The sequence below is a fragment of the Puma concolor genome, chromosome D3 (genome assembly GCF_028749965.1).
Source record: "Puma concolor isolate L17-30 chromosome D3, mPumCon1.1.hap2, whole genome shotgun sequence".
NCBI lineage: Eukaryota > Metazoa > Chordata > Mammalia > Carnivora > Felidae > Puma > Puma concolor.
Window position 1 is genome coordinate 20,838,954 of NC_141678.1, and position 26,833 is coordinate 20,865,786.

Below are 26,833 nucleotides of genomic sequence, written 5' to 3' on the forward strand. Positions count from 1 at the left end.
CAGATTGCACACAATCTCAGGATATTTGCTCCTAGTGTAACAGCACTCCCACCGGTCTTAAGGATGAACTTGCTTCAAATTTATACACTCCTTGTTTGCTGACCTAAGTCCCTCGGTCTTTAGCAGAATTAACCTAATTTCCTTGAAATTTGCATACCACTGGCCTTGAGTAATGAAGGAACGAACTTTTCCAGAGGAGAAGACCTGACCACATTTGAAACAGCTGCAAATGATGCCAGCAAGTCTGTTCAGGGTCATGTCCGTATAGGATTAGCCGATGGCACACTTGTTTCTCCTACACGGAGCCCACACCATTTCCTGCACCTTCCTCTATAAAACTATAGGGCTTCTCCTGGATGGGGAAGAAGGTCTCTGAGACATTTGTTCGCCATCTTCCCAGGTTGCTGGCTTCCTGAGTAAAGCACACATTCCTTTCCAACCATCCCTTGTCTCTCAAGTATTGACTTTCCAGCGGCACTAGCAGAATCTGAGTTAGGAACCAGTTCTCTGTCTGATAATATTAGCATTTTTACTTTGTTGGTAGTATTTAAGAACAATTTTCATTATGTTTAGCATATTAAAAGGTATCATTGTTATTTAAATTATTGTTGAAATAATAGAAACTTCATTTTACCTATTTCTCATGACTTTAATGAGTGCAATATTTTTAAACTAAATACCCTGAGGCATCTGCAAGCAGAAAATTAGGGGTCCCCAGGGAAGAAACAATATAAAGAGGAGACAGCTTTCCTGACCCAAGAGCACTCATTTGAGGCCCCAGCTATTTTCTGTGGTCTGTGCCCTGCAGGTTCTACTTGCCCAGCACCCATACCGAGCACTTTCCTGGGAGGAAAAGAAAACAGAAATGCAACAAGGTCAGGAGTTCAGGGTTTGAGGAGAACAAAGGGGATGCCAACCTACCAGTCTCCACCAGGCCAGGAAATAGCCTGAGTGCTTCAGAGACAATGACCCAGAGGAAAAGTCCCAGCACAGGAACAAAAGTAAACTTTGACCTAAAGCACATGCTTGAGTTGTTTTTGCAGGATTGAAACCTTGCCCCACAGGTTAATGAGGCTAAAACAGTCACCAGCGGGACCCCCACTGACACCCCTTCTTTCTCACAGGAATGTTCGCGTATTTCAGAGGCAAACAGCAGGAAGAGCCTGGGAGCCTAGACCAGTTTTATCTCCTGCAACAGCTCCACCAGTGCAGATGGACCAGGGAGTGTCCTCCAGGGACCTCTGCCTCTTTATAACGTTAAGTCTCTGCCCTAGGAGGAGGACAAGCTTCACTAACGTACCACAGGGTGCAAACACAAGTTTATGTTCGCAGTACCTCTGCACAACCTTATGCACACCCTTACATGGGATGACAAAAGTCACCTTACTGAGCATTCATTCTAACCCTAAATGAAAGAAAGGAACCCACTCACCCCAACTCAGGGAGTCACAGCTTTGGAAGTTATCCCCCCTGATTTCCTTATTTGCCACAGATCAAATTTACTTTGTGTGACAGCATCTGGTGGAGCCTCTCCCTGTGACTCATCAAGGAAGGAACTCGCAATAGTTCCCAGACACCTCTACATGATATATTTCATTCTTAAGTACAAAAGCTGACTCTTTCTCCCTATTGTTTACCTGTGGTTTTAGCTATATTTATTGAATGTATTAATAAGAAACGGTGGAGAAATATTAAGTAAAAATTGTGATAGCAATTATCTTTCATCACTTCTGCCTTTTATAGCAATGTTAGATCCAAGTAAAAAATAAAACACAGCAGGGGTACCTGGGTGGCTCAGTCGGTTGAGCAGCCGACTTTGGCTCGGGTCATGATCTCATGGTCTGTGAGTTCGAGCCCCGCGTCAGGCTCTGTGCTGGCAGCTCAGAGCCTGGAGCCTGCTTCTGTTTCTGTGTCTCCCTCTCTCTCTGCCCTTCCCCCATTCACGCTCTGTCTCTCTCTGCCTTTCAAAAATGAATAAATGTTAAAAAAATTTTTTTAAAAATTAAACACAGTAATTACTTTAGAAAGTATCTATTTTTAAAGGAAATCATGATTTATTATGATTTTTTTTACATAAATGAGTTTTTCAAAAAGAATTCTGGGTAGCTGAAGTGATATCCACCCAAAAAAACCAAAATACCCATTAAAGCTCTTAAAAACACCAACACAATTAAGACGACAGGAAACTACACAAGACTTACATCCTGTTAACATAAGACAGGTTATGTACCAACTTCTCACAACCTGTTAGTGAAAATAAATGAATGAATAAATGCGGCACTAATGACTGAATCCTGGCAGCCTCACTCCCATGCTCACACCACAAGACATGAGCTTAGTGGAAAGAGAAGTCAGTTCCAGAAAAGGCTGTGGGAGACGGAAGGGGAGAGCTAGCAGCAGGCATGAACCACCGCCAGAGGAAGAAAGTCCCTTGAGTGTGAAGACACAGGACAGCCTGTGTGGAGACCCGAGCCCTGACCACACAACTGGCATCCAGGACGAGCAGGAGGGAGACAGGATGTCTCAGATGCAGAACTGTGAGCAGATGGGGTAAGAAAGTTGGGAGGGGAGCTCTGTGAATATCTCAGTGGAGGTAAAATTGGGGGAAGGAGGCATTTAGCATCTTCCAGACACAAGGGAGTAGAAAAAAAGGGAAAGGAGACTCAGTCCACCTCCCCACCACAAGTAAAGCAAAAACATATGAGACAAAAACTAGAAAAATTAATTAACACATAATATTCTTTTTCATAACCCAATAGAACAACCGGCTAAAATATTGAGCAAAACGTTTGTGTGCACAAATGTGCAAAATAAAAAGTGACAAGAGAATAATAGACATCGGAGAATAAATTTTTTTTAAAAAATCGAAATTTTTAATAATTCCTAATTATCTTATAGGCCACTATGGAAAAATAAACAATGATCATTTTGACAGCCTGTGCATTAAAATTGGAGCCATACAGAAGCTAGCATGGCCTTCGCACAAGGGTGACAAGCAAGTAAGTGAAGCCTTCCGTGTATTTCCAGATGGTGGTGGTGATGCTCCTACAACGATGCCAGTGAATGGAGCGCTTACAATGGTACATGTTCTGTGATTCAGCACCCGGGGAATGTGCTCAGTAGGGAAATCACTACAGACAGGAAGGAATTATTGGCTCCAAAGGGCTGAGTGCAGGGGGACAATGGCCCCGCTGCTGGTGGGTCAGGGTTTTCTCTAAAGGTGATGGAAATGTTGTCAATTTAATCATGATGGTGGTGGCCAAAGCCTCTACGTATACCTACAATTATTGAATATTTATACCTTTTAAATTTTCCACAGGCCCTGGGTCATGGGAAGTTGGGCTCTATTCCCTCACCTGCGTGTGCTCTTGTGACATCTGTGATCATCTTGTGTCTTTACACAATAGCATCATCTGTGTGTCACTCCTTCCTCCTCAAGGACAGGTCTCACCACAGAGGTGTCTCCCCTACAGGAGCCTTCACAGAAGCTTCTCAATAAAAGAGACTCAGAGGCAAGGTCTGTGAGTTCAGGGGTTTTGGTCTCACTTCCTCGTTATCTGTGACACTGTGAGTAAAGGTAGCTGCTCCCACTGCCATGATCTGTAGCACAGTAATAGTCAGCCTCGTCCTCAGGCTGCGGCCCAGCGATGAGCAGAAGCCCCGCATTGGCCGAGGCATCTTTGGACCCGGAGAAGCGGCTGGGGACCCCAGGGCCCTGGTGCTTATTTGAATCTGAGTAGTAGTACAGGAGATACCGGGGAGGGCTCCCTGGCTTCTGCTGGAACCAATTTATGTAGTAGCCCCCAACATTGAAGCCACTGCTCAGGGTGCGGGTGAGTCTGGCTGTTGTTCCCGGAGATGCAGACAGGGAGGGCGGCTGGGTCAGCACAGGCTGGGACAGGGAACCTGCAAAGAAACAGGGAGAAATTTCTCAAGATTCCGACTTCAGGAGGAGTGATTTTGAGGGTTGCCCAGTTTCCGTGAGGCCTTTCCCCACCTGCACAATGGGAGAGGAGCATGAGGAGGACAGGAGTCCAGGCCTTGGTGATACAGATCCTGGTCCCCACAGCTGGCAGGGCTGCCCGAGGCCTCCTTTTCTCCTCCACTCTCTGCCAGAGGAGGGCCGTCCATGCAAATGAGGCACATCTGGTGACTGCCCAGCCCCTCCCTCGGCCCTGATGCCAGAACCGGCCAGACACCACACACTGAGGAGGATGGAGGTTGGCTTCACCCCTGGGGAGATCCCTGGGAGGAAGCACCTGCTGAAACAACACACAGGTCCCTCCTCAGGGGACTCTGCCAGGCCAGAGAGGACACAACTGCTGAGTCCCCACCAGGAGCACAGGGCTCAGTCCCCGGGTCAGGTGCCCTTGACTGAATGGTCCTCGCTAAGCAGCTTTGTAGGAAGCACAAGACAGTCCCACAGCACCCCTCCTGGTCACAGGGTAGAGCACTCACTGTGTCTCAAAGCCCCGAGAGCCCAGCTGGTTTCTGCAGCTCACCAGGTCCCTGTCTTTGCACACATCCATCGTCCAATCCTTAGCACATGTTCCCCCTGCTATCTGAAAGTACATCACCCCTAAGAACCTTAGCCACAAACGGCAGAAGGCATAGAAGCCATTAACATTAATTTATATGGACAATTGGTTGCATGTTTCCAGACTCAAAAAGCAACCTTCCTAGGCTTCTCTAATACCTATGGACACATCTTGTTCTCAGATGCACAAAATGTATGGAGAGTAAGAGCACATAACGTACACAGTTCAAAGCTCTGGTGCCCTGGTGCTGAGATGCTGTGTGTGCAGTTCTCAGGAGAGGAGCTAGATGGCACCCCTGATGCTGCTTGATTGTGCCCTGTCTCTGTAGAGGCTTCCTGCAAAACAAAGGCTGGATGCTATTTTGGTTCTTCTTCCTTTGTAAAACTGAAAACCTTCCTCAGATTTCTTTTAGCAGCAAAGACAGGTACTAATGTAAATGTGTCCTAGAAGGTAAGTGGCTTAAACAGTACTTTACCTGTACCATGATTCTGATCCTTGTGTTTAATTATTGTAACTTCTCCCTCCAGGAGAAGCCCTGGTCCATGGGATGTGCAAATATGTGCATATATAATTAATTACAGGATGTTCTAGACAAAGCTGAATGACCCAGGTGTGCATCAGGTCAGGTGTCACAGAAGAGGGGACAATTGAGCTGCTTGGAAGAAATTGTAGAGGTTGTTCCCAGGAAAGGAATAGAAAGAGAATTTTGTAGGAATACACTCACCTAGTGGCATATTCCAAAGAGGATAATTCAGCCAACATCTCAAAAAATTGAATTGAATGTGTTGCTAATAATTACATTTGATGTATTGATCAGTAGATAAATACATACATACATACATACATACATACATACATACATACAATAGCTTTGGTTAGCTTCACATTTACCAGTGGAGAGTGTCCCATACTTTTTAATCTTAGGAGTTGACTTTATATTCCCCAAATTTGTAGGTTCTGCATATCTGTGTCCTGTATCTCTTGTCAGGAGTTTGTTTTGGTGTCATAACATTTCCTTATATTAAAAGAAAATTCCCTACCTGTATTTTATTACACATTGTCTTAGTTTAATAGAGGTTAAATGTGAGACTTTAATGTTTTTCAGATGTGTTCAATGTCTGAGCATTTGCTTCCATAAACCCTCACTTTCTCATTGCACCATGGATCCACCTCAACTTGCACTGTGCAAATGATTCCCACACTTCTCGACTCAAAGCCCTTTTTAGTAAATTTCTGTGACCAGAAACACCCACATCCTTAAGACAGTTTGTCTCAAGGCAGTCAGAGGGATCTTCCTCGTCGAAGTCAAACAGGTCCTTCAGTGCTGTTGGCATAAAACCCAAAGTCTTTCCTACCCAAGGTGTTCATTATGGTCTGGCTCCCCCACTTCTCCACTCCCTGAACAGCCACACCCCTTGATCTCTACCTCCAACTTCCCTTCTTTCCTATTACTTAAAATCCTGAATTCCCATCTCCTCCAAGGTCTCCAAGCTGCCTCTTCCTCAGCTTGTTGGGAGGAGATGCGAGATAACCTGACATCATGGATGAAACACATATTTTGGCAACTCTGAGTAGAACTTTATAGCAGGATATGCATACATCATCCCTCATAAGAAAAAAGCTAGAGATGGAAAGATAGATAGATGATAGATAGATAGATAGATAGATAAGTAGATTATAGATATAGATATAGATATAGATATAGATATAGATATAGATATAGATAAATATAGATCATGGCCCTGTTCAAGTTGAAAAACAATAAACAAAAGTGTAAAGAATAGCCTGCATCCGTGTCCAACCACAAGGTCTCACTTTGCTGACTTTGTCCCTCATCCTCCTCCCTTCCTGAACATAAAACAAATCCAAACACTCCATCATCAGTATGGCTTTCACTGATGTATGAACTTTGAGAGATTTAGCACGTTACCTTCATGTTCAGTGTTCCAGAGTTCTTGTACATTAAAGCAATGGGTTCCAACTACTCTCACATTACATGTATCTGTGTTGTCATTTCCTACATCTCAGGAGAAAGAAAGGGATGACTGTGTTCTCTACATGAGCTCACAGAAGGGAAAATCAAAACAGGGCATGAAGATGCTCTAACCATGATGGGATGTGACTTCACAGAGTGGAGAAACCATCTGGTGACGTTGTGGACCAGGGGTTAGAGGGTGGACACGGCAGGGCAAGACCTAAGAAACTATGTGGTCCAGGGAGAGCAACTGAGACAGGAGAACAGGAGGTGGAGACACAGGAGGCTGTGCTCACAGGAGACGCTCAGGATTGTGAGGCAGAAGGAACTCGGGGAGAGAAGCAGGAAGAGGATAGTGTGAACTGGGGGCTCCTGCTCTGACGGACCCGTCAGATGGTGCTTCCTTTGCCTGCAGGCAAGCATTAGATAAGGAGATGGTTCTCTATTAAGAAACTAGTTGAAGATCTGGGAAACAAGTAGAAATAGTGAATTTCAGGCTCGTAAAGGGTGGACCCTGACCTTGGTGGCAGCAAGCAGTGACTATGCCTGAGGCTGGTGTCCAGGCGTGGTGAGCAGTCTCCATCCAGGCGTGGATGTGTAAGAGGGACAGGAGCCTGGGACAGAACCCAAGGTACCATACCCCTGTACAGAATGGGTGAGAGGATCCCCCATGAGTCCCTAAGTCCAGGCTGGCTCTGGTACCCAGTCCCTTCATCATTCGTGTGGCATGTGTGTATTAATGATGTCCTACCTTCTGGTGAGCCGGGGGCAGGTTTGTCTTTCCCAGGTTGATGCCCAGGGAGGGCCGGTGACAGTGAAAATATGATCGGTGGTGATGTTTGCAGACCTGTAGACTCAAGGGTGAGTTCGGGACAGGTCATGAGAGTCCGTGAGCGTGGAGCATCCAAGATCAGACTGAAATGCCTGGGACAGTGGGCATCATGAAGTGGGGCTGAAGAACCAGAACCTCTCACCCCACCTGCACATCTCCAGGACCTCCAACCACAGGGAGGCAGACCTACAGGATCTTTCTCAACCCCCTCAGCTCCCAGGGGAAGGGGCACTTCATTCTGGTCACTGCTCCCCACCCCCACTTCCTCTTCTCTTTCTCTGCCCGGGACCTCAGTCTGTAGCCCCAAGTGTGCTGTGTAGTTTCCAGGTCTTGTAAGTAATAAACCCGTATTTTTCAAAGATTCCTGATGGCTGTAGCTGAAGAATACCTCGTAGGCATAATACGAACCACAAGGGTGGGTCTGGCCACCACTTTGGTTACGGACAAACTAAGACCCCCATAAAACATTAGCATCCATTCCTGAAGAGAGAACACTGCCTCCCACCATCTGCAACCTTTGACTGTTCAATTCCAGTGCACAGCCCAGACACATCACGATTATTGACCACTCAGCCCATGGGATACAACTCCCTCAACTGGAGTATGGGCCTTACATGTGGTTTCTTTTGTCTCTGAACATACAGGCTCCCCTCCTTTTCAAAGTCCCTCAGGTCAGCACCCTTTCGCCCCGCCCCTTCAGCGAAGCAGGTTCATGCCCTTGTAGCAGTAGATTGGATGATGTCACACTGTGCACCCTATTAGAGACCCCAGACTTCCTAGATGACTTTACATGCATGCCCTAAGGTGCTGTTATTGTGCTGCAGAGTATAGTGATCTGTGACAACACAGCAGTACGGTGTGGCTGCCATCACGGTGTCCCGTACGAGAGTGTCACCACCATAAATGCAATGCCGTGCTTCACACATTCACCCTCCTGCTCCTTCCTCCGCCTCCTGTGATCACTGACCTTCAAACACTCTAGAGTCGTGCCTTTTCTAAAATGTAATCCAATTACAATTGTGTTATGCAGCACTTTAAATGTTCTCCTTTCTGGAGAAATATGTATTTACAATTGGTGTATGTTACTGTGACGTCAGAGGTCATTTGTTTTAAAGCTGGCTAAGTTCCCAGTGTACAATGTACAGCCTACTGGAGGACATCTGTGTCACGTCAAGTCTTGGAGATTATGTAAAAAGCTGGTATAAACATCCGTGTGCAGAGTTTTCATTGCTTTTACATGTGATGGTTATGAAGAAAGCTTCTACAGACATTCACATTCAGGATTTGCTCTGGGCAGATTGTTTTTATTTCACCTTTTCAATTTGCAGTTCGGCATGTTTCCTGTATTCCCCGCAAATATCAGCATATAAGCGAAACTGGTCATCTGGTTAAAGCTAAGCAAAATGATACCAGATGCCGAGAGAGTTGACATGCCCATCTAGTAGAGCAGGGACAGTGCTGAGGCCCCATCGAGAGGCTCAGAACGGAGAAGATGTTTCACTCATTGAAAGATCAGAAGACAACAAATGAATATAAACTAGCATGGAAGTAAATTTTCATAGTTCATGAGGACAAGGACTTTCTGCTACCATAGCGACCATCTGTCTATGAATGAACTAATCTGAGTGACCTTGAGGACAGAAGGGAGAGGAGGAGCCTCACTCCTATGGGGTGCAACTGGATGGACCAGGGCGCAGGGCATCAGCCAAAGAATAAGCAGAACTTACAGACTAAGCTGAGCACGCAGCTGCTGGGTTATTCACGCTCTTCACAAATGAGTAACTAGGTTTTTGTGTCACTTCCCCACAGGTCTGGGGCACTGTGTGAGCACTGAGACTGCTGTCCCACGCTGAGCAGTAATAATCAGCCTCGTCCTCAGCCTGCAGCCCAGTGATGGTCAAGGAGCCTGTGTTGCCAGACTTGGAGCCAGAAAATCGATCTGGGACCCCCGAGGGTCGATTGCTATTACCATAGATGAGGAGTTTGGGAGCTGTTCCTGAGAGTTGTTGGTACCAGCTCACATAATTACCACGCCCGATGTTGGAGCTGCTTCCAGTGCAGGAGATGGTGACCCTCTGGCCCAGGGCCCCAGACACTGAGGGCGGCTGAGTCAGCACAGACTGAGCCCAGGACCCTGGAAGTGGGAGAGACACAGAGAGGGTGATGATATGGTCTAGAGACAAGAGGAAGAAGCAGGGCCCATTTTGTCCTCCCAGGAAAGTGTGTCCCTTTCCCCTGTCCCCACATTCAGTCACCTGTGCAGTGAGCGAGGAGGGTGAGGAGGAGAAAGGACCAGGCCATGGTGGAGGTCAGCACCGATCCTGCCTTCTGTGGCCCCACAGCTGAGCAGAGCCTCCCCTAATCTCTCCCTTCCCCTCTTCATCCTCTGAGAGAGGGAGGGCCCTTCCATGCAAATGAGACTCCCAGCTCTCTGACCCCTCACTGGCCCTGGGTCAAAGGCCTCTGACCGATGATGTCAGGAGGGGTGGGGATGGGAGGGGCTGTGTAGAATCAGGGTGTGGGGAGGTCCCAGTTTTGAGCCCTGAGCAGAGGGCACAGTCAGTGCCAGTTCTGCAGTCACAGCTCTGATCATCCTTTACCCCTCAGAAACAGGACCGGTGCGCCCCCTGGTGTCAAGACCCAGACCCATCATAGTGTGCATGGTGAGGAGAGGACACAGAAATAGCTCATGCCTCCCCATTGCTCTGATTCCTGTCCCCTGCATTGGGGCCAGACCAAGTGTCCCCTTAATATGGCCTCCCATCATCTCAGGGGAGACTATCCTCTACTCAGACTCCTCAGGCTGAATGTGTCTAGGGCTCCCTGGCTGTTCATGGGGCTTTATACAAACTCCTCTTAGATCAGGATCATGTCCAGATCAGTGACTAGTCCCCACGGATACATGTCCCCATTGTGCATTGTGTTAGGTGTTTCCTGTGGTGTGATTGTTCCCCCCTTTACAGACGTCTCATTACCCTGAGGTTCCCACAACACCGAGGAGACTGGTAGCAATTCTCTGCATTGTGTGAGCAGAAGCCCTCGTGTGTAACCCTAGAGGGGTTACACACTGAACATCTTTGTCATCTGTCACTACTTCCACCTGTCTGACATAACAGTTCTCCACACACTATGGGCAATGGTTCCTCCTAGGATTCCTTTTCCAGCACACAGACACAAGTCTGCAGGATCCCTGCCAGGAGAGGTTGTGTGTGGCATTGGCCTTAGGGCACAAGGGGAAAATATGTGGGAAGATCCAGGTGGGAACGTGACAGCTGCAGATGCTCTGACAGGGATCCAGTGACACAGTTTATGTATTTGTCACCACTTAGCCAACTTGGCACCTAAAAACGGATGAGTGTTCTTTTACATGAAATTCGTCTCAATAGGATTGATTAAAACTCAAAGATAACGCCCTCGTGAATCACTAGTACATTGTTCACAGATCTGTGCTTTTCGCAAGGAGAATATGGATGGAAATTATGGTTTAAAAATTCGGTGGAAAAACAAAGGAGAAGGAATGACCCCTGTTCTCGTTTAATAGAGTTCCACAGTTTGTGAACTCATTTGATGTTTTTCTCTTGAGTTTGTTTTTTTTAATCATTGATTTGGCCCTGCAGGTAGGAAAGACTGACGTGGTGCCCAGTAAAACCCCAAGAGGGGCCTGTTCCTATGAGCTTCAGAGCCATTTCAGTGATGGGATTATCAAACACAGAGCTTCAAGGGACGAGCCGTTGGGGTCAGATTTGTCTCTTGGGTGGGCACAGCTGTAGCCCCTCTACCTTGTGTCTAGCATGTTCAGGGCAGAGCATTTATTCATGCAACCGCCCATGACTAGAGGAATGAGTCCCTATTATCCAAGTTCACCTGGACCCAGAAGTTTCTGTCAAAGGTCCCACACCTGAATAGTGGAGAGGCGGAGACAAGGGGGCCTCTGTCCCTGACATCACAGGCCCTGAGGCCCTGGGTTTGGGAAGAAGACATTTCAGCAGAGGTCAGCCTGTTTGTAGGTATCACTGGGGTGACGGAGGGAGCAACAGCCCAGCTCTGAGAACCAGGTGAGGCTGTGACTCACATCCCGATGAGCCTTGAGCTCTATGGGAGCAGAACTCAGGCTGCTGCTCCCAGAATCAATGTACTGATCAGCCTCAAGCACTGACTGGAGCCCAGAGATGGTTGGGGACTGAGCTGTTGATGGGGACAGACACTTGCCCTGGGATTCCTGAGCAACAGCCTCGTCCCAGGACATCAGGTGTCCAGAACATGTCCTGGCTGCCCTGGTGACAGGGCCCCAGTCACCCTCAATGTCCCTGTTGTTTTCTAGTGATGGAGAATCTGACACTAAGAATGGCTGGGTAAGCAGAGTTTGACCCTGACTTCTGGAGGGACAGAGACACCTGGAAACTACAGAATCCAGGACACTATACCCTCAGAGAAAGGAGAAGGTTGTGTGTGTGGTTTTGTGTGTGTGTGTGTGTGTGTGTGTGTGTGTGTCTGGGTGTGTGACCTAAAATGAAACCAGGTGGCCTTACATCCCTCTTATTCCTTCTCCACATCCTGAGAGATATTTGCCCTTCTCCAGAGTTATAGACCTTGCATTTAAAGGCAGATATCTCAAATACCAGTTACCTGGGGGAGGAATTATTTAGTCAGTGAGGATTCATTGGAGAGCAGACCTGTTAACACTTCCCTGGATCAGAAGTCTTGTTGAGTGACAGCAGGAAGGAGAATATGAGGGGTTTCATGCAGCTCTATTATCTGGTCATTCTCCTCCCTAGAGATGGGTCCCAGGAATGGGAAACTGCAGCAAGATCATTCCCAGCTTTCTCTGAAATCCTAACTTGGAGACAGAAGTCAGACCTGAAGAGCCAGAGGGACTGAAGCCTGAGGGACAAAGGAGCAGAGGGGGGAAGAGGTGGGAGGGTGTGGGGGCTGTTGTCGTGGAGAGTCTGCAGAATGTGGTCCAAGTTCATGTCTGGCTTGTTCAGAGAGAGGAGACTGTGTCTATGACCAGGCTTATTGTCACTCTATCAGCCATGGATGCATCCGTACTGACACAAGGTCACAGTCTATGGAATAAGGTGGTGGAACTAATGTGTGGATGAATGTTGGCTGGGGAGCACGTTCAGGTGCAGGCACAGTATTTACTCCTGTGCATCTTCTCCAGACCTCGTGGGGTCGTGCGGTTGGGCTCTGTTACCTCATCTGTCAGTGTCTTCCTGGGATGCCCAATTTCCTCTCACTTTACATTCAAACACGAGTGTCCCTCTTTTGCCTTTTCAAGGACAGATGTTTCTGCAGATGATCCCTCTTACATGTGTCTCTACATGAGCTTCTCACTGAAAAGAGATTCAGAAACAAGGTCTGGGGGACCAAGAGTTCTTGTCTCACTTCCTCGTTATCTGAGACACTGTGAGTAACGGTGGCTGCTCCCACTGCCATGACATAGAGCACAGTAAGAGTCAGCCTCGTCCTCAGGCTGCAGCCCACAGGTGAGCAGAATCCCTGCATTGGCTGAAGCATCTTTGGATCCAGATAAGCAGCTGGGAAATGCAGATCTGAACTCCTTGATTCTGAGTAATAACACAAGACTTACCAGGGCTCCTTGGTTTCTAATGAAACCAGCTTATGCCATAGCTACCAACTCTGAAGCCAGTGCCCAAGGTGCAGGTGAGCCTGGTTATTGTTCTCACAGATGCCGAGAGAGAGAGAGTGGGTGGGTCAGCACTGCCTGGGACAAGGGTAAAGTTTCCCACTGTCTGAGACTGAGAGACTGATGCAGGCTGGAGGGCTACCCTGCATCCCCAAAGCCTGTTCCTACCTGTGCACTTAGAGGAGAGCACTAGAAGGATTGGAGTCCAGGCCATGATGACACAGACCCTGGTCTCCACACTGGGCTGGGGCTCCCCAGGCCTCCTTTTCTCCTCCACTCTCTGCCACAGAAAGGGCTATCCATGTAAATGGGGCCCATCCAGGGACTGCTAAGCCTGTCCATGAACCCTGGTGCTGGAGCTCAGCTCACTTCACACACTAAAGAGGATGGAGGTTGCCTTCAACCCTGGGGAGACAAAGCGTATTCAGTGACAATATACAGTCTCTGACAATAAATTATGTTAAAAATAAATACATAAGACAGACATTACTGAAACTGTAAAAAAAAGACATTCTATAAGTGTATGAGGATAATTTAACCAAATGATGTAATTGGGTACCTTTAATAAAGAAATGTATTCTTTGGAAAGCCAAACCAAAGCAAACCATATACAGTCTCTGCTCAGGGGACTCAGTCAGACCGGAGGGAACTCAACTGCTGAGTCCCCATCAGGGAGCACTGGGCCCAGTCCCAGCTCTGTATCTTCTTTGGGGGAATGGGCCTCACTGAGCTACTGTGTTAGGGACCACTGGGGGTTGTATGTAAGCGATCAATCACGGGAAACTACCCCCAAAACCAAAAGCACACTGTATACACTGCATGCTAGCTAACTTGACAATAAATTTTAAAAAATTAAAAAAAAATTCTCCAATAAAGAAATAAATAGCAAAAAAAAAAAAAAAAGAAAAGAAAAGAAAAGAAAAGAAAAGAAAAGAAAAGAAAAGAAAAGAAATACAAAAATAAATGCTGTACATTCAGAGAATGCAATTGCTAAACTCCAGGTTTGGTAAACAAACACTGCTTTTTGGTGAAATCTTTACCATGGAGGAGAGGCTCATCATAAGGTCTATCTATTTAGTTGGCTTTCTTATTTGGAGGCAAAAGCACACCCCAGGGGCTGGGATAAGTGCAGGTCACCCTCTGTCTTGAAAATATACGTGTCAATGTAAAGTTTCATAAAACATAGTATGATCGTGTGTGCCGTCATCTGGATGGGTTTCATGTTCTGCTCTACCCATGTTTTGCAAGCTGAAAATATAGTAGTGATGTTAACATTTATTAGTATTAATATACATTTTGTTTAACTTTTTAGAGGCTCCATGGGTACTGTGTGTAAGAAAAGGCAAGAGTTACAGATTTCATGCCAGAAACCCCAGGGAATATGTTCTATTGCTATTTTGCTAGTAAAGGTACTAATCATCTCAATAATTGTTTCACATCTTGGAACCTAAGGCCTCAGGGTTTCATCCACCTCCTCATGTGTCTCTGTCACTGTGATAAACACCACTGTCCTACACTTGACAGTGAGTTCCACAGAAGCTTCCCAACAAAGAGGACCAGGGACAAGGAGCCAGGGGTTTTGTCTCACTTCCTCGTTATCTGTGACACCGTAAGTAACGGTAGCCACTCACACCGATGTGATCTGTACCACAGAAATTCTCAGCCTCGTCTTCAGGCTGCAGCCCAGAGATGAGCAAAATTGCTGTGTTAGTGGAGGCATCTTTGGATCCAGAGACACGACTGGGGACCCCAGGTCCCAGCTGCTTTTCTAAGTCTAAGTATTACAGGAAACACCAGAGATGGCTCCCTGCCTTCTGCTGGTACCAGTACATGTTTTGACCACCAACACTGAAGCCACTGCTCAGGGTGCAAGTGAGTCTGGCTGTTGTTCCCAGAGATGCAGACAGGGAGGTCGGCTGGGTCAGCACAGTCTGGGACAGGGAACCTGCAAACACAGACACAGCAGAATGAAGAGAAGGGACAGGGTGCATGTCATTGGGGAGCTGAGCCAGAGGGATTTGACTCAGGCTATGGACCCACCCTGTGGACTGAGGCCTATCTTTATCTGTGCAGTGACAGATGAACAGGAGAAAGACAGGGGTCCAGACCATGGTGACACAGCCCCTACTTTAGCCACAGTGCTAGGGCTGGGCTGCCCATAGTCTCTCCTGTCCTCTCCCCGCAGGCCTCACCAAGGAGGGGCTGCTCATGCAAATATGACCCCCCTCTGCCTCTCCCTCCTGTGCACTCACAGGTCTGTGGCCCTTGGACAAGGAGACTTCCTGATGCACTAGTTTCCCCCTGGGTGGGCCTGGAGGAAGCAGCTGCTGGCATCACACTCAGGCCCAGGTTCAGGGACTGGTCCAGGCCTAGACAGGACACACTTGCCCTGTCCCCACTGGGAGGAGGGGCCCAGCCCCAGGGCTTCCTGTCATCGGAGGGCTGCCAGCTCGAAGCCCCTTTCCTGCAGAAACCCCCAGACACGATGTCACATCACCTCCTGCTGGTCTCTGGGAGAAGCTCTCCTTCTTGCCCAATCTTCCCCTTCACCTGCTTCCCTGATGCCTGAGTTTCCACCATGTGTGTGCAGCGCTCCAGAGAAGGACAGAGGTCCTCCTGTGCTGTCCCTGATCACATTTCCTCCGTGGATGGGAGGAATGTCTACCAGGAGGAACACGTGCAGTCCTGACCCAGTGGAGCCTGTGAACTTCTGTGAAGCTAAGGATAAGACACAGGGAACAGAGAGCAGGGGGGATCTGTCCACATGGCAGGGCTCAGAGGAGGCAGGCTGACTCTGGGAGCTGAATGTGAACTGGGCTCGCTGAGGGGACACACACCTTCACCGAGGAGGACACACAGTGTCAGAATGCTGGGCCCTTCCAGAGCCAGGCAGACAGGGCACAGCAAACTCTGATGAGGCTGCTGCATGTGTGGAGACTGAAATAAACCTCTGGGTCTAGTAGGGAACACTGCTGGGCCATCCTGTGACCTCGTCTCCATATTTCTGGTACTTTTAATTCCAGCTGTGCCTCTGCAATGCTGCTCATTAGAGACCTACCTCCACAGCAAGTCCTAGGACTGAACTTGGAGTAAGAAGACCTGGAAGGAGTCACTGGGGGCCAACTGGAGAAAGATGAGAAGAGAAAGATGAGAAAGATGTCCCCAGGTGGGACACAGTGAGGTGACTGACTGGACCCCGGGCTGTGGGAGATGGAGGGATGTTCCAGAGTGTCAGGTCAGGAGGGAGGGTGATGCCCACAGATACGGGGATGCCCTGACTGACACAGGTGAAGTGAGATGGGAACCAGGTGGGAGGCAGGGTGATGGGGTCTGTTGTCCCCGTGTCCCATGGCAACCATGGTGTGACATGTGGAGAGTTGTGGAAACATCACAACCAGGCATGAGGGATGCCTTTCCTCCCCCATAGGAAGGATGGGGGTGTTACAGTAACTGCTTGACTGGCAGCTTAGTCTGCATCATTCATTCATTCGTTCGTTCACTCATTCATTCCTTAAATACACATTTAAGTATTGTCCACACATGTCAGATCAGCGCTCATCACAGTGTGAAAGAAAATCTGATTTTTATTCATTTGAGAGTCGCTGGTACGTTGTCTGTTTCATATAATTTGCATGGTTACTGTTTGCCTTTCTCATTATCTGAGTTTGGCAGTCCAACTTATATCACACAAAGGTTCCTACTCAATCAGTTAGTGCTTCTTTATCAAAACTTTCTTTGATATACTGGGGGAAAGTATGCAATTGTATATGCATCAAATTTGAAGATAAGGAGTATCTATAACTTAAGACAAAAGGAAGAATCAAAAAGAGTAATTGACACATCTGAAAAATACAAAATCAGCTTCCATTAGTCACCATGTAATATAGAAATAAATGACCAATATCATATTGCTTAGAAATAGCAACTGAAATCATAGCAGTTTGAAAACTAATGAACTGATTATATATTCATCCTAATAAATGGCGGAGTCACAGTAATCAGCCAGGATCCCTGACCGTGAAGGGAGCCCTGAGTCAACCCAAGAAACTCTCAGATAGGTTCAAGGCACCACGGGTGAGAAGAATCCTTTCCTGCTGGGAAGGCCTGGAGTCAGTAGAGCAAAGAAGGATTTAAAAACTGGATGTGGGAGAAGAACCCAGGGCCCTGGAGTCCCTCACGAAGTTGGAAGGGACAGAAAGATCCAGCTAACCCCTAGTGGCTTTTAACATGAGTCAGGATTACAAATAAATGCTACAACACATCAGTAATTAAGGGTTTTTAAGGGAACAAAGGGAATACAAAGGTTAACAATCTCCACCAGGCCAGGAAAGTGCTTCACCACATCAGAGAACACAGCAGAGGGCAAACTCCCAGCGCTGTGTCAGAGGAAGCACGGCCCTGCATTCCTTTCCCCAGGTCAGGAGCCCAAACCTCCTCCAGTTTATACTGGCTCTGGGAGCAGGCCCCTGGCCCCTTCCCCTCGCGGGACGCTTACTTCTGCTTCCTTATAACGTCAGTCTCCACACGAGGAGGAGCGCAAGCTGCACGGACATAACCTAGGATGCAGGCACGGTCCTGTTTTCGAAGTGTGCCCGTGCGACCCGATAGCCACCTTTCGCAGGCTGACAAAGTCCCCTTTCTGAATATCGATCCGGATGACTGAATAAAAGGAACCCGCTCACTCCTGCTCTGAGACTCAAGGCTTTGCAAGTTATTCCTCGTGATCTCATTATTTTGCTGCAAATCCAGTTTCCTCTGTGAGACCACACACCTGGCAGAGTCTCTAAATTTCACTCTGGGTGGAAAGAACTCACCTTAGTTCCGAGACAGCAACTTCATTTTCCTCTCCCTCTCTCTCTAAGTTCTATTACTTAAATATATAAATTATAATATACGATATATAAATTGCAACATGGAACATACATATAATGTGTATATGTAATCTATAGTGTTTTATATCATACAAGATACCTATATTTAATAGTTATATAATACAGTTACACATGTAATAATTCAATATAACATATTACACATATTTAAAATGTGTGTTTATATATTGCTTATATATTATACATACTTTTGTAATATGTAATATTTATTTATAATAAATATCATATATATATATATATATATATATATATATTTCTTTTTGCCCCTATCAAGAACCCAGATGCCCTGGATGACAAAGTAGCACAGTCTGACAGAGACCCTTGAAGGAAAGCTAGAAGCTATAAGGTGACAGAAAGAATGCGGGTGATGACTACCATGCAGAGATGACGGGAACAAAGGAGTGCAAATGCCCCACCACCGCCACCCTCCACCACCCCAGCATCTTTTCTCTTCAGCCCTAAAGGGATCTCCTTGTCTGTGAGGCAGGAGGTGAGGAGAGGACTCAGGACAGGACAGAGAAGTCCCATCCTCCCCTCCCCAAGGGTCTTTTACCCTAGGCACAGGTAGCATGGCAGGTGATTTGTTCATTGTGCGAACTTCTCCAGGTGTGGGATTGTCTGTCCCTACCTGAACACCACCTGGGCATTGACTCCATGGGGTTGGAGGATGAAACATGGAGCGAGGGAGTGAGTCAGAGCTGAGGGCTCATGTGGCTCCAGGGGCACAGGGCTGCAGAGTCACACTGCCGTGGGGACACTGCCTGATGAGTGTGCGAGAATTATTAGAGTAGTTCCCTAGTCTGTCAGCTCTAGAAGCTTGTCCTCACAGGACTGGTCCCACAGTGCCACCTGCTGGGCTTAGACACCAAATCGTCCAGTCGTTCTGAAACTTCATAGCACTCTTGGAATGATGTCCAGACTTTTGCAATTGGATCTAGAATGACTTCATTCCCAAATGCAGTAGGATGAAGAGATGCCCTCTGTGTATTTTAGGAATGGTTGCAATTTTTCTGGGTCACCGATGACCTCCGTGTGGTTAAATACATGGTGTATTGATTGCACAGTGCTAACGCTACCAGGTATTACCTGACATTGGAGTTTGCCCTTCCAGGTGCCTGGGGTCAAAACCAGTCTAGTGTCATCTTAAACTTAATGAAAGCCTTAAAGTTCTCAGAGTGCCAAGATGGTTCAAACTCATAATAGTTCTCTTGGACTTGTCCTCTAGTTTAACCTTTGTTGCGGTGGGGGGTTTAGATTCTCCTGATAGATCCCTTCAGCCCACACTGCAAGGACTTTTGATGCCTGTCTTTGCCATGAGGACAGGATGCTGTCAGGGAAATGTGTCTTTTGCTCCTTATTTTTCAGCATTCACGTTTTCCCTTGAAATTTAGCCTGGCAAGTGCTTATATATTTGACACTCTGATATACTTCATATATCAGTTTTGTAATTAAAAATTTTTTAAATATTTATTTATTTTTGAGGGGGGGGGGAGAGGCAGAGAGAGAGAGAGACTCAGAATCCAAAGCAGCTTCAGGCTCTGAGCTGTCAACACAGAGCCCAATGTGGGGCTTGAACTCACAGACTGCTAGATCATGACCTAAGTTGCAGTCAGACGCTTAACCGACTGAGTCACCCAGGCACCCCCATTCTGTAATTTTCATCAGTATGAGGATAGGTATACACAGAACATTACTATAAATGGAGGCCTCCTCCCTTCTGAGGGGTTTTTCTATCTCTCCTGGACCGCAAACACTCATGACCTATTACTCTATGTGTAATTCATGGGGGTTGGGTCTAAGGTCTGGGTCCGCAGAACAGATGTATACCCAACATCTTCCCAAAAAAGGAACCAGAAGGAGTGAGCAGTAGATATTGAGGGATTAAACTGGGGGCAGCAAGCTCATGGCAAGATGGCACTGAATATCGAGATGGATTTGGACCTTGTTGGTTACACCTTCACGTATTAAGTCACCAATCCACGGTCACAGTGTTCTCTCACGTATTTAATCTTTTTAATATTTTCAGCAATCTTTCGCAGATTTCAGTTTGCAAGTCTCTTGCTACTTGTTTATTTTGCCTCCTAAAATGATTATTATTCTTTTTGATGCTATCCTACATGGAATTGGTTTTAAATGTCCTTTGGGGCTTCTTGTAGGCATAGAGAAAACCACCCGAGTGTTTTAGGGAATTACTATGTGAACTCCTGTAGGAGATCTTAGACAGACCCAGGTTTGGGGTGATGATAGAGTCTGCTCCCCATTTTGGAGCAGTAGGAACAATAATGAAGCAGGAGGGACTATGAGAGGGGAGCTCTGTGTGCCTGACCATGAAATAAGCGATCTCACAGGGCAGACTCTGAACATAGGACGTCTTTAAGAACTAAGTGAATCCTGTGCTGCCTCCGTTTCTTATAGGGAAACAGAAAATCACAAAGATTTTTTTTTCATTTGGGAAATAATAACTCATTTATATATTTCAGAACTTATATAGTTATTTGTGAAACATATATTTCATAAGCACCAGCTAATCTCTGACTGGTACAATGAGGGAGTAACACGAAGGGTCAGGAAGGAGCCATCTCTGTGTTCCTGCCCCAGTGGTTCCGTCAGGACTGAGAGGAGAGCTCTGCTTCCAGAACTCTGATTCTTCAGGGTTTGGCCCCTGGGAGAGGACACCAGACCTCCCAGCACCCAGCGCCTCTCTGCTGGCTGACCAGTTCTCACTCCTTCCTCCAGCCTCCAGCATCTCTCCACACCTCCTCTCTGAACCCTTATTCCTCTTCTCTTAGATCAACATCATCTAAAAGAAGCCCTCTAGCTTTGACACCCACCTTGGACTGTTGGATTATTTCAAGGTGGAGACAAAAAACGTATTCCACTCCAATTATTCATCTTTTCTTTTATATTTACACAGGGATTGTGCAGTTAGTAACCTATAAGTGTCTGATTATAAATTATTCCCTGGTAATTATACTTTTATTTTATCGATTCATTGCTACATTACTGAGGCATTTTTAAATACCCTTTAACAAGTTATAGAAATCATAAGTATTTGTCCTCTATAGTAAAAGACCAGTAACCATAAAGTGCATATTTTCAAATACAAGATAGTATTTGACATGTGTGTTAATGTCAAGTGTACATAGGTATCAATAGCATATGAAACATACACGGACAAACGTTCAAGGATGTTCACCAGAGGGTAATTTATGTTTAGGGTTCATGGGGACCATCTATATGAATCCGTAGGGAAGGAGGTTGCCAAAAACCATCAGTCCTTCCTAGGATGTGTGGGCCTGTCCCACCTCTGGGAATGACAGGTGATGAGAGTGAGGGGAAATGAGTCAATCATGAGATGGGAAGGAGCTCAAAGATTTGGTGGATGCCCTGGAGAGGAGAGAAGGTGAAGCAAGGAAGTGAAGGGGGGGATTAGGAGAATATCTAAAGCAGAGAGAAAGGACCCCCTCTGCCTGGTTCATTGCAGTTTCCCCACACAGAGCCCCTGCCCCTCCACAGAGGAGTGTCTGAGGAACCTGCAGAATGTGGCAGAATGAATGTCTGAGGGCATAAGGAAGATGGACAGGCACAGAGAACCTGTAGGAAGATTGATCCAGTCACAGCTCAGGCCACTCTCAGGTCAGAGATGCCCCTGTGAGCTGAACAAGCTGTCATCGGTCACTCACCTGTGTCTCCCATTTTGGGAGATTTCCACCTCCTGACTCCTCTTGGGACAACCTACAGCCTCTCTTCCCATCGGAAGAGTCCCGCCCTCACCTGCCCTCCCTGACATTTGGTCTCCTGGGCAGGGACCGTAATTGTGCTGACTTTGCAGCTCCTGCTGCTCTGGATTCCAGAGTAGGAGCAGATGGCAGTTCTGGAATCCTGCATGGGGTGGGGCTGTGGGGGGTGGGGAAACCACGTTCTGCAAGTGAGGGCAGGAACTTCTCTCTGAGCTGCACTTGGGTAGCAAGTAGTGTTCTCATATGCATTGTATTTTGCAAATTAACATGGAGCCATACAGGAAATATGACAGTACAGCCTCCTGAGGGCCACCATGGGGACTGAGGACAGGATTTCTCTCCTTCTTTGCCTTCATTCTTGGGAATGGAGTCATTCATTCAGATATGGGGCATGTCTGGCCCCTGCATCACTCTGGGCTGATGATGGTTCTAGTCAAGGGAAAGGAAGAGATGATCTGGGTTTCCTATGGGCTGAAGGAAGATCAGCACGCGGTTTTCCCATGGGATTAGAGGGGTCACAGTGCAGGAGAATCATACTTGGGGAAGGGTCGTTGCTCCCAGTCCTATTGAAGCAGGCTCAGGCTCTTCCCATGTGTGAGAGAGGTGGGCATCAGTCTCTGCTCTCTTGTCAGGCCACAGCGCCCCCTGGTGTCCACAGAGTCATAACGTGTATTTGAATCTAATTAGTACTTCAAAATCAAGTTTTTAAATGCAGAACAACCCACTTACTAACTTTTGCATGGAAGTGAATAATACACAAATATGCAAGTGGGAAATTGCATGTGCACAAAAATAAAAAGTGGAAAAATCATACTGTCAACCTCTTTTAATAATAAATTAAAAACATAATTTAAGAAGAAGTAAAAATGGTTCCATTAAAAAAAATGAATAAACAGACCAGTTTCCTTAGAAAAAAAGACAATATTATTATGAACTATTCCATAAAAAGGCATAAGACGTGGTTAACTTCACAAAATGTATATATTCTTATAGAAAGAAATACACACACTTGATATATAAAATACAGAAAAAGGGGGGTGCCTGGGTGGCTCACTTTGTTGAGTGTCTGACTTTGGCTGAAGTCATGATCTCAAGGCTTGGCTCTTGAGTTTGAGCCCCACATCCCGCTCTAACCTGACAGGTCAGAGCCTGGAGCCTGCTTCAGACTCTGTCTCCCTCTATCTTTGCCCCTCTCGTGCTCACGCTCTGTCTCCCCCTCTGTCATAAAGTAAAATTAAAAATTTTTTTAAAGTACAGAAAAAGGAGAATTGTAGAATATTATGAAATATTGATGCAAATATTCTAAATAAGATATCAATAGTGAGAATCCATTATCAGACTAAAATAGTCATATAAAGTGACTATATGTGATTTATTGCAAATATAGAGTGGGATTCCATATTAATAAATCTTCTAAGATAAGGCATCATATTAGTAAATAAACAGATGAAAATCCCATGATCTCAGTAGACCTTGAAAGATTCTTTGAAAAACTGAAAGCAAAGTCCTAATAAAAACCACATAAAATGGAAACAGATAGAAGCATTTATATTGTGATAGCACATTCCCTCCTACACATATAGAACTCACTCCCACAACCAGGGAATTAAATAATGGGGTGGTGGAGGGGAGGACATTTCTGCAAGGTGAACAGGCTAATGTGACCTAAACACCATTATCATTCAACATCCTTCTGCAAGTAAGTATTAACAATGCAAGTGAATAACAAAAATCACTGGTTGGATCTCAGCACTGATGGGAATGGACAGGGACTCATTTCAAAAGACCCACATGTACGAATCAGCCATAGATACTCTGGATTTTGTGACCCTGTTTCTGCCCTAACGTGACATGGTCACTGTCCTCAGGGTGGCCTGTTTCTGGCGCCCAGGAATTTGTGCTCAGTTTGAGAAAATTAGAAAATATGTTGCTCTCCAGGACAGGCTTCAAGGAGAAATTTAAGAGAATGTGGAAAGATTTGTAGACAAATTCTTTGAGGCAGGTGACAAACCTCAGTTGATATCAAACAAACAGCTGATGGGGCCAAAATGTCAGGGCTACACAGGAAGTCCCATTTCTGTGGGGACAGCAGGTTTTTGCCTCACTTCCCCATGAGCCTGGAACATTGTGTAATCACTGACAGTTAAGTGAATGGTCTGGCAGTAATAATCTGCCTCGTCCTCAGCCTGGAGCCCAGTGATGGTCAAGGAGCCTGTGCTGCCAGACTTGGAGCCAGAAAATCGATCTGGGATCCCCGAGTGTCGATTGCTATTGCCATAGATGAGGAGTTTAGGGGCCTCTCCTGGGAGCTGTTGGTACCAGTTCACACCATAAATACCGATGCTGTTGGTGCTTCCACTGCAAGAGATGGTGACCGTCTGGCCCAGGGCCCCAGACACGGATGGCGGCTGAGTCAGCATAGACTGGGCCCAGGACCCTGGAAGGAGGAGAGACAAAGAGAGGGTGAAGCTGGGGTCTGGAGACAAGAGGAGAAATTAAGGCACAAGTGTCCTCCCAGGAATGCTTCCCCTGTCCCCACATCTAGTCACCTGTGCAGTGAGCAAGGAGGGTGAGGAGGAGAGGGGACCAGGCCATGGTGGAGATCATCACCGATCCAGCCTTCTGTGGCCCCACAGCTGAACAGAGCCTCCCCTAATCTGCTCCTTCCCCTTTTCATCCTCTGACAGAGGGAGGGCCCATCTATGCAAATGAGATCCCCAGCTCATAGACACTTCACCGCCTTGGGTCAGGTCCCTCTGTGTAAGGATGTTAGGGTGGTGGTTGGGGAGGGGCTCTGATAGGCTAGGGGGTTGGGCAGGCAGAGGGCACAGGCAGCGTCAGGTGGCAACTCCCAGCTCTGATCATCCCTGACTCCTCAGAAAAAGGCGACATGCGCCTCCTGATGTCCAGGCCTGGACACAGCATATATGACATGGCGACCAGAGCCCATCAGAGAGGGTTCTTGCCTCCTCACTGCTTTGCCCACTGTCCCCTTCCTTCTGGCCAGGCCGGATGTCCCCTATGTGACCTCCCATCACCTCAGGGTGCACTTTGCTCTACTCAGGCTCCACGTAGTGAGTCCGTCCACGGTTCCCTTGGCTGTTGATGGGGCAGGACTGAGGTGGTGACTCTGGCACAACCACACAGATGAGGATCAGGGCCAGAGCAGCGACGGGTCCACATTGACGCATGGCCAGTTCTGTGCAGGAGGCTGATTTCTTCCCTCTTCCCTGGTTCCTCTCTGGGCTCAGAGTTCTCTTTCCCAGAAGCTCCCTCAGCACTGAGGAGACAGGGAGTCCTTTTCTCCAGGTTGTGGGTAGACGCCCTCGTGTGCCTTCCTAGGGGGGTTACACACTGACCATCTTCGTCACCTGTCACTATTTCCACCTCCGTGAAACAACAGTTCTCCACACACTGTGCTTAGTGCTTCCCTCCTACGATCTGTCCCCCCAGCACACAGACCCAAGACTGCAGGAGCCCGAGTGTGGCCCTGACCTCAGAGCACGAAAGGCAAACCTGCAGGAAGCTCCAGGAGGGAAGGAGTGACAGCTGCGGGTGTTCTGACGGGGACCTTGTCGCAGACTTTATGTGTCTGTCACCACTTGGACAACTGCTACCTCAAAATGAATGTGGGTGATTTTACACAGAATTCAGCCCCATAAGAATGATTTAAATCGACTGACATTGTCATTGTGAAGATGTAGGTACAATCACCAGTGTATTTTCACAGATTCGTGCTTATTGCTGAGACAATATGGACTGAAATAGTAGTTGAAAAAATAGATGGCAAAATGATGGAAAGTAAGTGTCATCTAGTTCTTGGTTGTATAAGGGTGTTTCTAAATTATTTGATGTATCGTCATCATCACCATCACCATCATCATCATCATCAACATGCATTTTATATAGTTGGTCTTGTCCTGCAAGTAGGAGGAGGGCCCAACATGGTGTCCAGGGGAACACCACGAGGAGCCTGTTTGTCTGAACTACAGAGCCGTCTCCGTGATGGAATGACTAAACACAACTTCCAAGATGGACTGAGGAGGGGTCAGACTCATCTCTGAGGTGTGCACAGGTCTGGATTCTCTTCTTTGTGTCCAGTATGTTCAGCATAAATCGTCCATTCATCCACCCATGACTAGAGGAATGAATTTCTATTCCCCAAGGCCAACTTGACCCAGAAGTTTCTGTCAAAGATCCCACATGTGAATCTAGGTGAGGTGGAGATAAGGGACGCTGTGTCCCTGAGGTCACAGGCCCTGCGGCCCTCCACTGGAACAGATTTTCCAAAAGAGGTCCATCCTGGCTGAGGGGTTACCGGAATGTCTGGGGGAGTGATGACACTGGTGAATGTTTGCTGGGCAGCAGGTTCATTTGAGACACAGTTTTCATTCCTGTTCATCTTCTCCAGACCCCATGGGGACGTGCGGTTGTGTTCTGATACGTCCTCATCCATCAGCGTCTTCCTAGGACGTCCTGGGCTGTGTCACTTTACAGGCATAGCATGTGTGTTTGTCCTTCTTTTGTTCAAGGAGAGATCTTTCCATAGAAGGGTCCCCACTGTAGGTCTCCAGGTAAGTTTATCAATGAAATGCGGCTCAGACACAAGGTCTGTAGACCAATTGGATTTTGTCCAATTTTCCTCATTATCTGAGACACTGTGCGTAAGCATAGCTGCTCCCACTGCCATGATATGTAGCACAGTAATAGTCAGCCTCGTCCTCAACCTGGAGCCCAGAGATGGGCAAAAGCCCTGCATTGGCCAAGGCATCTTTGGATCCAGAGAAGCGGCTGGGGACCCCAGAGCCCTGGTGCTTATTTAAATGTGAGTAGAACCTGCGCAGATAGGGAGGGAGGGCTCCCCACTTTCTGCTGGTACCAGTATATGTGGTAGCTGCCAACACTGAAGCCACTGGTCAGGGTGAGGGCGGGTGAGTCTGGCAGGTGTTTCAGGAAATGCAGACAGGAACGGTGGCTGGGTCACCACAGGCTGGGACAAGGAACCTGCAAACACAGATGCATCAGAATGAAGAGAACAGACAAGCAGCTGTTGCTTAGGGACCTGGGCCAGAGGGATTTGACTCAGGCTGGAGGCCCGCCCACCTTGGGGGACTGGGTCCTGTCCCTACCTGTGCAGTGACAAAGGAACACAAGGAGGACAGGGGTCCAGACCATGGTGACACAGCCCCTCCTTAGACCACATTGCTGG

General features: G+C 47.2%; 1 non-coding gene, 1 pseudogene and 1 gene segment (V, D, J or C); 1 reads left to right on the plus strand and 2 right to left on the minus strand.

Annotated features, from left to right (window-relative positions):
• The first annotated feature begins 2,919 nt into the window (after nucleotides 1–2,919).
• Nucleotides 2,920–3,023, plus strand: LOC147575383 (U6 spliceosomal RNA). Its single transcript, XR_015242778.1, has one exon. It is a non-coding gene; the product is annotated as a U6 spliceosomal RNA (small nuclear RNA).
• A 530-nt stretch (nucleotides 3,024–3,553) lies between these two features.
• On the minus strand, nucleotides 3,554–26,814 carry LOC112870431 (putative non-functional immunoglobulin lambda variable 5-48 pseudogene; annotated as a pseudogene). The gene is made up of 2 exons (XR_015242755.1): nucleotides 26,754–26,814; nucleotides 3,554–3,906 (listed from the first exon to the last, which is right to left on the minus strand). The product of XR_015242755.1 is annotated as a putative non-functional immunoglobulin lambda variable 5-48 pseudogene (transcript).
• LOC112870223 (immunoglobulin lambda variable 1-40-like) lies at nucleotides 22,436–24,287 on the minus strand. The segment is given in 2 exon segments: nucleotides 22,436–24,061; nucleotides 24,174–24,287. Coding segments are annotated over 2 exon segments (438 nt in total).
• Nucleotides 26,815–26,833: the final 19 nt, after the last annotated feature.